This window comes from Gracilinanus agilis, chromosome 1 (genome assembly GCF_016433145.1).
Source record: "Gracilinanus agilis isolate LMUSP501 chromosome 1, AgileGrace, whole genome shotgun sequence".
Classification (NCBI taxonomy): domain Eukaryota; kingdom Metazoa; phylum Chordata; class Mammalia; order Didelphimorphia; family Didelphidae; genus Gracilinanus; species Gracilinanus agilis.
In genome coordinates, this window is record NC_058130.1 from 60,391,157 (window position 1) to 60,404,965 (window position 13,809).

At 43.0% G+C, this 13,809-nt stretch overlaps 1 protein-coding gene across 2 annotated transcripts in view; it reads right to left on the minus strand.

The window, feature by feature from the left end:
* LOC123240508 (netrin-4-like) overlaps positions 1-13,809 on the minus strand; it is a 64,760-nt gene that overhangs the window by 13,956 nt on the left and 36,995 nt on the right. For both annotated transcript variants that reach the window (XM_044668188.1, XM_044668263.1), the window contains 2 exons: positions 8,472-8,598; positions 6,591-6,779 (listed from right to left, as the gene is read on the minus strand). In XM_044668188.1, the coding sequence (XP_044524123.1) occupies positions 6,591-6,779; positions 8,472-8,598 (316 nt within the window). The remainder of the gene's footprint in view (positions 1-6,590; positions 6,780-8,471; positions 8,599-13,809) is intronic.

Sequence of the window (13,809 nt, forward strand, 5' to 3'; positions counted from 1 at the left end):
TTTGTTAAGTGTTGTGGGCCAGGCAAGGGCATCCAGGTGGTACAGCGGATAGAGGGCCAGGCTCAAAGTCAGGAAGACTCATCTTCCTGAGTTCAAATTCAGCCTCAGACACTTACTAGGTATGGGTCTCTGGGGAAGTCACTTGAGTCTGTTGGCCTCGTTTTCCTCATCTGTAAAATGACCTGGAGAAGGAATTAGCAAACCCCTCCAGTCCCTTTGCCAAGAAAACCCCAAATGGGGTCACAATGGGAAACAACCAAACAACAACATGCCAAGAATGGGCCAGGCACTGTGCTTAGAGCTGAGGATATAAAGAAAAAATGAAAACAGATCCTGCCATCAAGCTTACCTCTTATTTGATGGAGGCAACATATAAATCTGTGCATATAGGATAAATAAAGAGTAGATAGATGGTACTAGGGGTGGCCCTAAAGAGATCAAGAAAGTCCTCCTGGAGGAGTCTAGAGGTTATTGAAGAGGAGGCTGACAATGTGAAAATCATAGCTATATGAAGGGTGGATTGGAGTAGGGGAAATACAAGGTGAGGAGAGGAATTGGAAGACCATTGCAGTAATCCTGGCAAGAGGTGAAGAAGACCTGGACTAAGGTGGCTTTAGGGTGAGGGGAGAGAAAAGAAAATAGGTCCAAGATGATGGTAGGAAAGAAAGGACAAGAGGGTGGCTAGGTGGCTCAGTGGATTGAGAGCCAGAACCAGAGAGGGGAGGTCCTGGGTTCAAATCTGAGCTTCAACATTTCCTAGTTGTGTGACCCTGGGCAAGTCACTTAACCCCCATTGCCTAACCTTTACCACTCTTCTACCTATCAATTCTAAGACAGAAGAGTTTCCTGAATCACTAAGGGATTATTAATTGAATCATTAATTCAGTCAGTCAACTAGCATTTAGTAAGCACCTACTATGTGCTACCCCACTTGCCCAGAGTCAGACTACCAGTGTGTATCAGAAGTAGGACTCTGATAACTCCTGGGCCAGTGCTCTATTCATTAAGCCATTCTCCCCACTTATACCTTACACACACCACCCCTCTCCTAAAGGCTGGTTCATCTTGGTCTTGTCTGAATAGAAAAGGGCTCCAGCCCCACCCTCATCTTGGATCTCTGAGATGACAGAAATGAAGACTGTTTCCAAAGGCTGAACAAATGGCCCAATAATGTTGAGGGTCCGTTTTGGTGCTGAGCTCATTGGTTGGTCCTCAAATCATAGCAAATTGCAAACTGGCCTTCAAATATGAATCTCCAGTCACATATGGATAGGGAGCTTCACTCCTAAATAATCCCCTACTTCTACTGGTGCCAGCTGTTTCTGGGGCTGTGCCATTAACTTCTGGACCTTTGAAAGAACCAATTCGTTATATTCGAGGAAGCCATCAACTCAATGAGATGACCCTTCTTAAAAGCTTTCAAGTATCAGATCCTCATTTCTTCTAGAATTTTCTTTGGAAGACTATTTCTGGAATAGCTAGGTGGCACAATGGTCAGGGTGCTGGATCTGTCATCAGGAAGGGCTGGGTTCAAATCTAATCTCAGACATTTCCTAGCTGTGTGACCCTGAGCAAGTCACTTAACCTCGATTGCCTTGCCCTCACCCACTCTTTTGTATTAGAATTGACACTAAGACACCAAGGTAAGGGATTTTTTTTTTTAAAAAAAAGAGGCTATTCCTACCTTGCCTTCCCTCAAATCAAATTCTAAGATGAATATATGCATTTTCTTTTTTTTTTATTCACTAGAAACTGGGGCAGTTGGCAACAGCTGCAGCCTTCAAAACAAAGGAAGAAAAGCCTCCCCAGTCACCCTCTGAAAGCTTGATTAGAGAACCTAAAGAATTGTTAGCTGCAACAACAACAAATCTGAATTCTAGAGGACCATCCAACAGTTCCCCATCTGCTCTGCCTAAGCCTTCAAGAGAAAATTATCTTCCATGTGGCAACAGTGCTGGGTGTCCCCTGGGTTCACTGTCTGCTGAAGCATCTGGGAGTAATGGACCCTGACAATTTCCCCCATTTCCCTTTTGTCAATTTAATAGTCAGACAACCAGAACGAGGTTTGCTGAAGTTTCTGTTGATTGCTCTGGGGATAGAGTTGACCATCTTTGATTCTAAGCTCTGTCTTCCATCTATCACCCCACCCCTAAAGTATGACTTCTCTTAGCCCTGGGGAAAGGGCTCACAACCCACTCCCTACCTTTTCCATTGAGATAAAAGGATGACCAGAATTGTACCAAAGACATTGAAGGACATTTCATTTCTGGGAGAATGGTGGGTCAGCACTGAGAATCAGAGAAGGGGCCCTAAAGATAATCTAAGTCAGAACTCTTCACCTGGAATAATGCTTTATTTTTCCTTTTAAAGTATATTTTAATAACCATCTTTCTTTCTTCTTCCCTCCCTCCCTCCTTCCCTTCCTCTTTTTTCTTTCTTCCTTCCTTCCCTCCTTCTTTCCTTCCTTTCTTTCTCTCATTCATCTATCTCTGTCAGTTTCTTTCTCTCTCTCTTTCTTTCTTTCTTCCTTCCTCCTTTACCTTCTGTTTTAGTATTAATTCTAAGGCAGAAGAGTGGTAAGGGATAGGCAATTAGAGTTAAGTGACTTGCCCGAGTCACAGAGCCAAGAAGTATCTAAGATCAGATTTGAACCCATGCCCTCCCAACTCAAGGCCTGTCATTCTATCCACTTTGCTACCTAACTGCACCCATAACAGTATTTCAAAATAATTGTTTCTCTTTATACTATGCATTTTATTTTATGCACTTAAAAGTCTTGTTCTGAGAAACAGTCCATTGACTTCAGTAGACTGCCCAATGGGTCCACAACACAAAAAGAGGTCATCTAATTTAGTCCAGCCATCTCAATTTACAGAAAACAGTTCAGATAAAATAGCCACCTGGCAAATTAGGGAAAAGATTAGAGTTCACATTTTGAGGGCTAGTGGCAAAATGGAAAAATCAATAAGCCTGGAATCAGGGGAACCTGAATTCAAATACAACTTCAGACACTTACTAGCTGTGTGACCTGGACAAAGCACTTAAACTCTGTTTGCTTCAATTTTTTCAACTGTAAAATGGGAATAATTATAGCACCTGCTTCTTATGGTTGTCATAGGGATCAAATGAGATAATATTTATAAAATGCTCAACACTATAAATGCTCATTCCTTTCCTCCTTTCTTAGTGCTCCTTCTACCACCTCATATCATCTCTTTTCTCTAACACCTTACAGAAAGCCCTCCAACCAGTTATCCCAGTGGCAGTGAGGAAGAAGAGCCTAGTTGTGAGCTGGAAAAGATGGTGAATTTACCAGACCAGGACCTTGACATCCCTGGGACATATCCAGACTGCAAAATCCAACCCTGGTGCTCCCAAGAACAAGCCTGCCTGTCTGTCCTGGGTTTCTGCCTCTCTCTGGATGCCTATGTCTTTTGTCTTCTTCTTGGTCTAAATCAGTAGTTCCCAAACTTTTTTGGCCTACTGCCCCCTTTCCAGAAAAAATATTACTTAGCCCCCTGGAAATTAAATTTGTTTAAATTTTAATAGCAATTAATAGGAAAGATAAATGCACCTGTGGCCATCACTGCTTCCCTGGATCATTGCAGCACCCACCAGGGGGTGGTAGCGCCCACTTCGGGAATCACTGCTCTAAATGGAAGCCAAAGAAAGTGCTCTGCAGGTAACGCAACTCAGCACCAATCCCTTCCCAGGGTCAAAGACAGAAAGACTGGAGAGGAGCATCAGGAACAATTTTCTGTCATTCAGTGGTATTGGACATTAGCTATGGTTTTAGTAGAAAGAAAAACAGAGATAGAGGGATAAGAGTCAGAGAGAATCAGACAGAAAAAGAAGGAGTGAGAAAAAAGAGAAAGAGAAAGGTAGAAGGGGAGAGAGACAGACAGAGAGGAGGAGGGAGGGAAGAAAAAAGAGGGAGAAAGGGAGGGAGGGAGAGAGAAAGTGAGAGAATATTTCATTAATTGAAAGTCATCGTGGGCAGCTAGATGGCTAAGTGGATTAAGAGCCAAGCCTAGAAACAGAAGTTCTAAGTTCAAATCTGACCTCAAACACTTCCTAGCTGTGTGATCCTGGGTAAATCATGTAACCCCCTTTGCTTATAACACTTTTGCCTTGGAACCAATATACAATATTGATTCTAAGACAGAAGGTAAGAGTTTAAAAAAAACACCAGAAAGTCATTTGATTAGTTTGGATGGGATGATATTTGATTGTGATACAGCCTTATTTTTTTCCTTTTTCTTCTTGTTCTTCCTAGAGAAGTGATTTGGGGTGGTGGGGGGTGATGCTGCTAAGTGCTGTGACTAATGTTTAAAGATTCTCCTTGGCCCCAAACCTGCCCTCCCTGAGTCCTATTAGCCTGGAAAGAAATGACCTCCATCTGTCCCAGACCTTAAGACAACTGCACTAACTTCATTTCTCTTTGTACCAAATATTTTCTCTGGAAAAGAAGAACAGGGATCTATTCATCCTCACCCTCCAGGTTTTACTCCCCACTTAGGAGCTGAGTTCAGTTCTGCACATGTGCCCCTCTCTTTCAGGGTCCAAATCAGAAGAGGGAAGTCTTGTTGGGGGTTCCCTGGAGCCAAGGTACACATGCTGCCTCTGCCATCTGTGACCTTGGACAAGTTACTCAACCTTCCTGGGGTTCTATAAAAGGAGACCATTGGACTAAGGTCCATCCCAGCTCTAAATCTATAGCTTGATGATCTTGTGATTGATTGAAATGGGTGATGGCTCTTAGGAAAAGAGAAAGAGTGCATTGGGAAGCCATTAAGAAAAACGTAGGGGGCAGTGAGGTAGCTCAGGAGATAGAGAGTTAGGCCTGGAGTTGGGAAGTCCTGGGTTCAAATATGGCCTCAGACACTTCCTAGCTGGATGACCCTGGGCAAGTCACTTAGACCCCATTGATCTCCTAGCCCTTGCCCTTCTTAGAATTGCTACCAAAGTTTAGGATTTTAAAAAGGAAAGAAAAGAGAAAGAAAGAGACTGGTTACTCGGGCAGAGAGATCACATGTAGGGACCTGAGAGCATCTCATTCAACTTCCTTATTTTAAACAAAAGGAATCTGAAACCCAGAGTGCTAAAGATTGATTTAAGAGGTGTAGGGACTTCTTCAAGGTCATACAGGTCCTAAGTAGAGGAGATTGGATTAGAAAACCAGGTCCTCTGACTCTCCACCATGCCAAAGGGCCCCGCTGACCAGCCTTGCCCTTTGCAGTTTTCCCTAATTGGCTCAAGGTCACTCAGCAGGTTGGTGGCAGAAGTGGGATCTGAATGTAGGTTTCCTGGCTCCCAGAACGATTCTCTATCTGGCTCCCACTGCCTCTCCATTCATCTTGGCCTTGGCAGCAGGTGAATGCACTGGAAATGAGTTTGGCTTGGTACTCCCTTTCTGATGCTTGCTTCTTTCCTGCCTGGGATGTCTGCCAACACCCTGAAAAGGGGCCATAGCCAGACCCCACTCCAGGAGCCTCTGGTAAGGTTTCCACACAGACAGAGGGCACTTTGAAATAAGGTGGTGCCCACTTCTGTGCTCCTGAAGATTTCAAAGATAGGCCGATAAGCTCACATCCTGCTTTGTGCCAGGCTCCAGACACTGGGATATCTGAGGAGCAGGGGACAGGTAAGGCTTGAAATTTAATCGTGGCACTCAAAGCAGTGTGGTCTGACCCATGCCCCTCTGGCATAATCAACTGGGACAACATGCAGGCTGAAGAGATGGAGTGACCCAAATAATCAAGGACCCTATGGGTGGGTTTGTCACAGGACATTTAAAAAAGGGAGAACCTGGAAATGATAGGAGTACCAAGAGTGGGCAACTAGGTGGTCTTGGAGTCCCAAAGTCCTGAGTTTCAACCCTTCTTTAGACGCTTAATAACCATATGACAAAATGGGGATCATAATACTACTTACCTCTGTGAGAATCAAAAGAGATAATGTTTGTAGATCATTTTGCAAACTATGGGCTACATAATTGCTAGCTGTTGTTATTATTATTATATGATGAAAAGAATAATGCACTTGGGAGTTAGATGTCCTACATCTGAAGTCAAATTCCTCGACTGGCTAGTTCTGTGACTGGATTTCTGGGACTCGGTCTCCCTATCTGAAAACTGAGGATTTTAATACTTACACTGTATGACATGGTTGTTAGGGAAAGCACCATACACATTTAAGCTACTGTCCCTTTCCATTAATGCCCCCAAATTCTGTCTTAAGATTGCTTCTAGGTTCTAAGGTCCCTTCCAGCTCTGATAGTCCATACCTTCAGATTTCTTGCAGCTATGATATCCTAGCTTCTAAGGCCTCAACCAGCTCTTAAATTTTGTCTATTGTCCCTTCCAGCTCCCATATTCTAGGGTATAATATTCCAGGTTCTAAGGTTCCGTCAAACTCTAAAATTCTGTCTGAGGCTCCTTCCAGATTTGGATCCTTCCAGCTCTAAAATTCTGAGTTTTAAATCCCCTTCCATCTCTGATATTCTAAGAGTCCAGAATTTTCTAAGAAGGTTCTGAGCCTCACAAGATTCCCCCCAGTGCTCTGTGTCCTGATGCCCAGTGGATACTCACGTTTACAGACTTCTGGAGAGGACATAGGCTTGCTCCAATCCCGATAAAATCCTGGCTTGCATTTCTGGCAGTGACGGCCTTCTGTGTGGTGCTGGCAATTGTCACAGATGCCACCTGTACGCTTCCCAGAGTTCAGCCAGATGCCCGCATCAAAGTGGCAGCTCTCAGCATGCTTGTGGCAGCGGCACTCTGTGTGGAGGGCAGCCCCCATTCATCCATATGCACAGACTGTCTGAGTCTGACCACAGTCTCTAGATCTCTTTCCCTAACTTTGTGCTCTTCTCTCTGGGGGGTTCATGGGGCCTTGGGCAAGCCATAACTCATGGGCCTACCTCCCACCTCTCACCCCAGAGCATCTAGGTGAAATCAGGGTATAAAAGAAATGCTCAGCTGTTCCTTGAAGGGAGAAAAAGGTCACATAGTGAGAAGAGATGGGTTGAAAGAGGCCAGGCTGCCAGCTTCAGCCCTCACTACCCTTTTATGTGCTGATTATTAGCATGTGAGCCTCCAGTCCTACTTCTTCTTCTTCTTCTTCCTCATCATTTTTACTAAAAATCTCTCTTTTCCTCCTACCTGCTTCCTCTTTGAGCCACTAAGTAGCTCCAGCTACTTATTCAATAAAGCCTTTCCGAGACCCTCAATGTTTAAGACCTCAGAGTGAAGACACCAATTGTTTGACTCCAGGGATAGCTTTGGTACCCAGAAAGGGATCTCTGTATTCCGAACATCCTGGCATTCTTCTTATTATAGGATTTGGGCATGTATGGTATCAATAGCTAACATTTGGTTAGCAATTTAAGATTTGCAAAGCACTTTATATATCTGGCATGATTTGAGCTCAGAACCAGCATTGAATTTATTTCCATTAGTCCTTACTAGCAGCCTGGACTCTGCTGCTGAGAAGATGGGAGGAGAAAAAACATAGATCTTCCTTCCTCTGAATAGAATGTATAAGGTGAAAGAGAATTTGGTGGTGAGTTTAATCAAGGAAAGTTTCATGAAGGAGGTGAGTTAAGCACTGAAGGGAATGGAACGAGGAGGAAAAGACATCCCACTTTGGCAGAACTCACTCCTTTGGATCTGGCAGGTAATATAAATATCCCCCTGAGAGTGTTTGTTTCCCCTCATGGGTATTTTCACTTATGCCTCAGTGAGGATTAGCTGATAGTCAGCTGGGAACACCTAAGGCTCTTTAAGACTGAAATACAAGATGGTATGGAAAATGCTTTAATATATTGTTTAGAAAACTCCTTATTTTATTAAATATAAATCCATGAGACTAGGGATAGTTTGAACCTAAAACGTCACCTTGACTTTTGTAATTCTCCAAGGAATTTTGGGCTCCCTCAATTCCTAGAGCCACCTAAAATATTTGTTTTGAGACCTTTCATCTAGGTCTTGTTTTAGGGTTACCCAAGCTGTTTTGATCTTACCCAAAGTTTGTTGAATATTTATATTTACTGATACCATCTCCATTATCCTTGCTTTCAAGCTGCCCTCTCTGTAAAATTGCTTAACTGCCTTCATGTGGTTCATGTGTGGGCACCCTTGTCTAATTCCTATAGAGTATAATAAACCTTTCAGAACCTGAATGAGATGGAGCCATACCCTTTCTGGCTCACCTTCCCTACCAAACAACTTGATAAATTTCTTTTTAAAATTATTTCCGATTTCATTCTCGTGACTAACAATGACCACTTGAGGCAAATGAGGAGAACCAGGAAACAGGAAAGGGAAGAAAATGGCAGACAGAAGTATCCAAATGGATATCAAAACACCCCACAATGGGAGCTCTCATTCGATGACATCCTTCTCCATATACTCTGGCATAAGATCATTCGAGGTCCAGGACCCCTTCAGATCTCTGCCTTAGCCACTTACTTTTGCACTCATTAGGCTGGCTGGTTTTTCCATCTCCTGGCTTCCATGGCTGGTCATTGTACAGTGGCAAACACTTCTCACAGTGTAGACCTGCTGTGTGATGTCTGCATACACATGTCCCGTGGACCTGTTAAGAAGAGGATACGATTGTTATTCAAGGAGAGAGGCCCTGGTATACGCTGAGCTCCTGGAAAATACTGATCCAGTTCTGGGAATCTCAATGAACCAGCACTCAGTGAATTATCCTAACAAGGGAAGACCTTCCCTCTGTTAAAGGTTTAGAAGTAAAATGACTCGCCCACAGGCTTCTATGTCCGATTCTCCATGTGACTTTGAATAAATCATTTCATCTCTCACCTTTTTAAACAAATTAAAAAATTTTAATGATAAATTTTCATATAAGTTTTCCAAAGTTCTCCCCTTCATCTAGAAAATGGAGACTGTTGGGGTTACCCCAGAATTTTAGTATTAGAAGGGACCTCATAGGTCATTCAGACCTAATGCATATTTGATCAAGAATCCTTTCTAGAACAACCCCAATAAATCATCATCTAGTCTTTGTTCTAAGAGCAGCCATAATGATGGGGAAACCTAACGGACCCTCCAAAGGCAGCATAATCTACTTCCAGATTGTTTTAATGGTCAAGAAGTTTTTCTTTATATCACATCTAAATAGATAGGGCAGCTAGGTGGCTCAGTGGATAGAGTCAGGCCTAGAAACAGAGGTCCTGGGTTCAAATCTGACCTCAGACACTTCCTAGCTGTATGACCCTGGACAAGTCACTTAACTCCAATGGCCCAGTCTTTAGCACTCTTTTGCTTGGGGACTTTTACTTGAATCCATTCTAAGACAGAAGGTAAGGGATTAAAAAAATCTAAGTTGACTTCTTTTCAGTTTTCTCCCCTTGCTCCTACTCACACACTCTCAGGCTAAGAAGAACAAGTCTAATCCTTCTTCCATAAGACCAACCTTTAAATGTTTGAAGACAATTACCATGTTCTTTTCCAGGCCTGCTCCTCTGGGCTAAAAATCCAGAGTCCCTTTAGTTGATTCTTACATGTCACACTCTTCTTTTCACCATCTTGACTGCCTTCTTCTGGCCATGACTATGTTTGTCTGTCTTTTCTGAATCGTGGCACCCAGAACTGAATACAACACTCTTTACCAGAATAAAGAACATAGCAGATGCCAAATAAATGCTGGTTCCTTTTTTTCTTTCCTCTGGAACTTAGCAAAACAAGTCAAATCCTTCTAATTCCTGAATCTGATTCTAATTACAAATAAGCAAAGGAAAGATCTAGACAAGATGCTTATAAGGAAAAACTTCACGATAGGGATGGCATCAAAGCTAGAACGCAAAGGAAGAGAAGGATATCAGCAAGCAGAAACAAGAAAGAAGAATATTGCCAGATATATGGGCATTTATTAAAAGACAGGCATTAAAAAAGAAAAGTAATAGAGCAAAATGGATTGAGAGAAGTCCTGAGGGTTAGAAAACCTGAGTTCAAGTCCTGCCTCTGACCCAGGCTAGCTGGGTGACCTTAAGTAAGTCACTTAAATCCTCTTCAGTACTCTAAGCAACTCTGAATTAAAGGTGGCAACTTTCTCATTCCTATAACAATGGAATCAAAAGTCTGGACCCCATGTCTATTTATTAAAAGCTAAGCCTGCAGAGGGCGGTATTTAATATAGAATGAACTTCTGAACATTGGTAGAACTACTGGGGATGGCAGAAAGCAGTCTTCTTATTAACCAAGACAAGATATATATGTAGGTAGAATGGTAGAGGCGTAAGAGATCTCAGAGGACAGCTGGTTGAAAGCCCTTATTTTACAAATTAGGAGAAAGAGATCCAGAGGGGAGAAAGCACTTATCCAAGGCCACACAAGCAGCAAAGAGTCAAGGTAGGATTAGAACCTTCTTACTTGAAATCTGATATTCTGGGTTCTATGTTCACTTCCAACCCTGACATTCTAGGTTCTAAGATCCCTTCCAGCTGATGTTCTAGATTCTAAGTCCCCGTCTTTGCTAAGAAAATACAGAAGTGTAAGACATATTTACAGAAATGTTTCATTGGGGAGTGGTTACACATGCAGAACTATAACTAAAACCCCTTCCGACTCTGATATTCTAGGCTCTAAGATCCCTTCCAGCCCTGACATCCTCTGTTCTGAGGTTTCTCCAACTCAGGCATTCTACATTTCAAAGTCCCTTCCAGCTGGGAAATTCTAAGTTCTAAGGTCCCTCCTAGCTCTGACATTATGTACTCTATGGTCCCTTCCAGTTCTGACAATTCTAAGTTCTATATCTCCTTCAAGCTCAACACTTTATGTTCTAATATAAATACACAGCCTCACTAATAATTCAGTGTTCTGTGAGTGTGCCCCATTCTCCCAGAACAACCGAACCCCTAATAAGTCTATCCTCTGGACCATCATTCCCTCTCATTGTCTTCTGCACCACTACTGCTGCCTCCCAGCCTCTCTCAACCTATTTTCTCCCAGATAAAAGAATCCCTCAGTATAGCTCTAGACACACTCATGTGGCAAACTAGTAATATATGGCAGCATATACTAAGTATCCAACAAGGAGTCTAGACACTTTGGTGCTATCAGAGATTGGAAAACAGAAATCATCCCTGAGTTGACTGGCCAGGAAGGACTTGGAATAGAAGGCAGAGCCTTGAACAGAGCTTTAAAAAGATGAGTAGAAATTAGTTAAATTGGCAGGGCAGAAGTAATACATCTGAAGAAAGGAGAGAGCATTCCAGGCAAGGGAAGAGTAAGGAAGTCATGGAGGTCCAAGTAAACATGGTACATGGAGGAGAAAGGAGAAAGGGGCTTGGGCAACTTGGCCAGAATTGACTTTACCTGTAAGTAAGTAATGAGAAATAAAGTGGGAGAGGTAAGAAGAGGCCAGTTTGGGAAAGGCCTTCAGGGCCTGAGGAGTCTAGACTTTATCTTTACACAAAGAGGAATAGTCATGAAAGTTTCTTCTAATCCAATATAAGCTGCTAGAAGTATAAACACAGATGAGGGAGTTATGGTTGGGGAGGGGGGGGCACCCATAAATTCCTTGAGAGTTTGGAATCAATCCCTTTCCTCAGAACACAGCATACCATGTTGGATTTCTAGTTGTCCATATAGACAACTGACATCCACTGGGATTAAGAAAAGAGGGATGCCTTTAGTAGCAATGTTCCTAAGCGTTTCTCTCTACTGATAAGAAATTGATGATTTATCCAATCAGGGTTGTTTTGTTGGATTTTTAACAGTCTTTTAAATACCTAAAGCTTCACTAGCATAACAGCCACCCTCTCACACCCCCCCCCCCATTTCTCTACCCATTTAGACTGAGGTCTATTTTTAAGTTGCTCTCACATCCATTACGCTCAGTCAAGTCTCATAAATAGAATGAACAATAAACAATAAAGCCTCTAAGAAGACTTGAGATGCAAATATTGAAAATTAAAATAATCTCTAAGGCTAGTTAGATGGTACAGTGGATTAGAATGCTTGACCTGGAGTCAGGAAGATATGAGTTCAAATCCAGCCTCGGATATTTACTAGCTATATGACCATGGACAAGTCATTTAACCCTATTCACCTCAGTTTCCTCATCTATAAAATGAACTGGAGAAAGAAATGGCTAACCATGCCAGCGTTTTTTCCCAAGAAAACCCCAAATGGGGTCATGAAAAGTTGGACATAACTTAAATAGTTGAACAACAATAACAACAATCGCTGCCCTGCAAGAGCTATTTCTAACAAGGGATGACAATGCCTAAAAGCAGAGCTGGAAAGAAAGGCTTACAAATGGCCTGGAAGTCTGGCTGTAGGCAAGAGAGGTCAGAAGCTTAGGGTAATCCCAGTGTCAGAGTCCAAAGGGGTGGTGGGAAGGGGTTAGGAGGTTGAGAAGGATGGCCAGAGAGCCATCCCTATGTATGTGGGGAGAAAGAGAGGGAGAAAGAAATAGATAAATGATAGATAAATTAGTAACTAATGAAACATGGGGGAGGTTTATTATCCCCACTTAATAGAGAAGGAAACATGGGAGAAGTGAGGAGCAAGGTCACACAATTAAAGCCACAAAAGCTGCCACAAGGACCAGACAAATGTCCTCAACCTCCAGAGAAGCTTTTACAGAGACTTGCTCTCAGTGGAGTAAACAATACAATGGCAGCCAAAGGCCTAATGGCTGACCTTGGATTTCACCTCCTACCCATTGGGGATGTTGCCTTGGCTTGTGATGGCTCTGGCCCAGGCTGACAGAATGCTTGAGATTCTCTTCTGGCATCAGGTTCAGATGAAGGTTTTCCCAGGCCAACCAACTGCTGTTGATTCAGGGAAAATGCCTCTGTTGAGACTGCAGGATCACTTTGTAAAGCCGCTGGCAATGAAAGACCCAGCCATTTCCATCGGGGTTGGGCCTGCCTTTGTGACATTGACTGGCTGTGTGATCCTGGGCAAATCACTAAGACTTTTGGGACATTATATGTGTGTGTGTGTGTGTGTGTGTGTGTGTGTGTGTGTGTGTGTGTGTGTAAAAGAGAGAGAGAGAGAGAGAGAGAGAGAGAGAGAGACACAGAGAGAGAGAGAGAGAGAGAGAGAGAGAGAGAGAGAGAGAGAGAGAGATTATCATCTACCAGAGATTAAAAGAGATAAATACATGAGAGAGATGATAGATGCTGGAGAGAGATGAGAGACAGACAGACAGAAAGAGAGGCAGAGAGAGACAGAGACAGAGAGAGGGAAGGAGGGAAGAAGAAAAGGAGGAGGAGAGAGAGAAAGAGAGGGAGGGAGGGAAAAAGAGAAGGAGGGAGAGAGAAAGGGAGAAGAGAGGGAGGGAAAAGGGAAGGAGGGAGGGGGAGGGAGAGGAAGAGGGGAGAGAGAGAGAGAGAGAGAGAGAGAGAGAGAGAGAGAGAGAGAGAGAAGAGTGATAGAGACAGAGACAGAGAGGGAGAGGGAGAGAACCTTCTATACAAACTACTGGTATGACCTTATGCAAATTACATAACCTATATGGGCCTCAGTCTCCTTATCTACAAAATGAAGGGGTTTGACCAAATGATTTGGACTCCCTTTTAGTTCCAAATGTAGGATATATTTTGCTACAGAAGCAGTAACACCCCAGAACCTCAGTTTCCCCATTGGTAAAATGTGGACATTAATGCCTATATAACACCTGCCCCAAGGGCCGTTATAAAGATCAGGTGAATAATATGTGTGGAGAATTAATCTTGGCAGAATTATTTCACATTAGCCCTTTTCATGCATTCTACAATCCCACCCAAATGGCCTCCTTTCAGCTCCTCACCCACATTCCATCTCTGGCCTC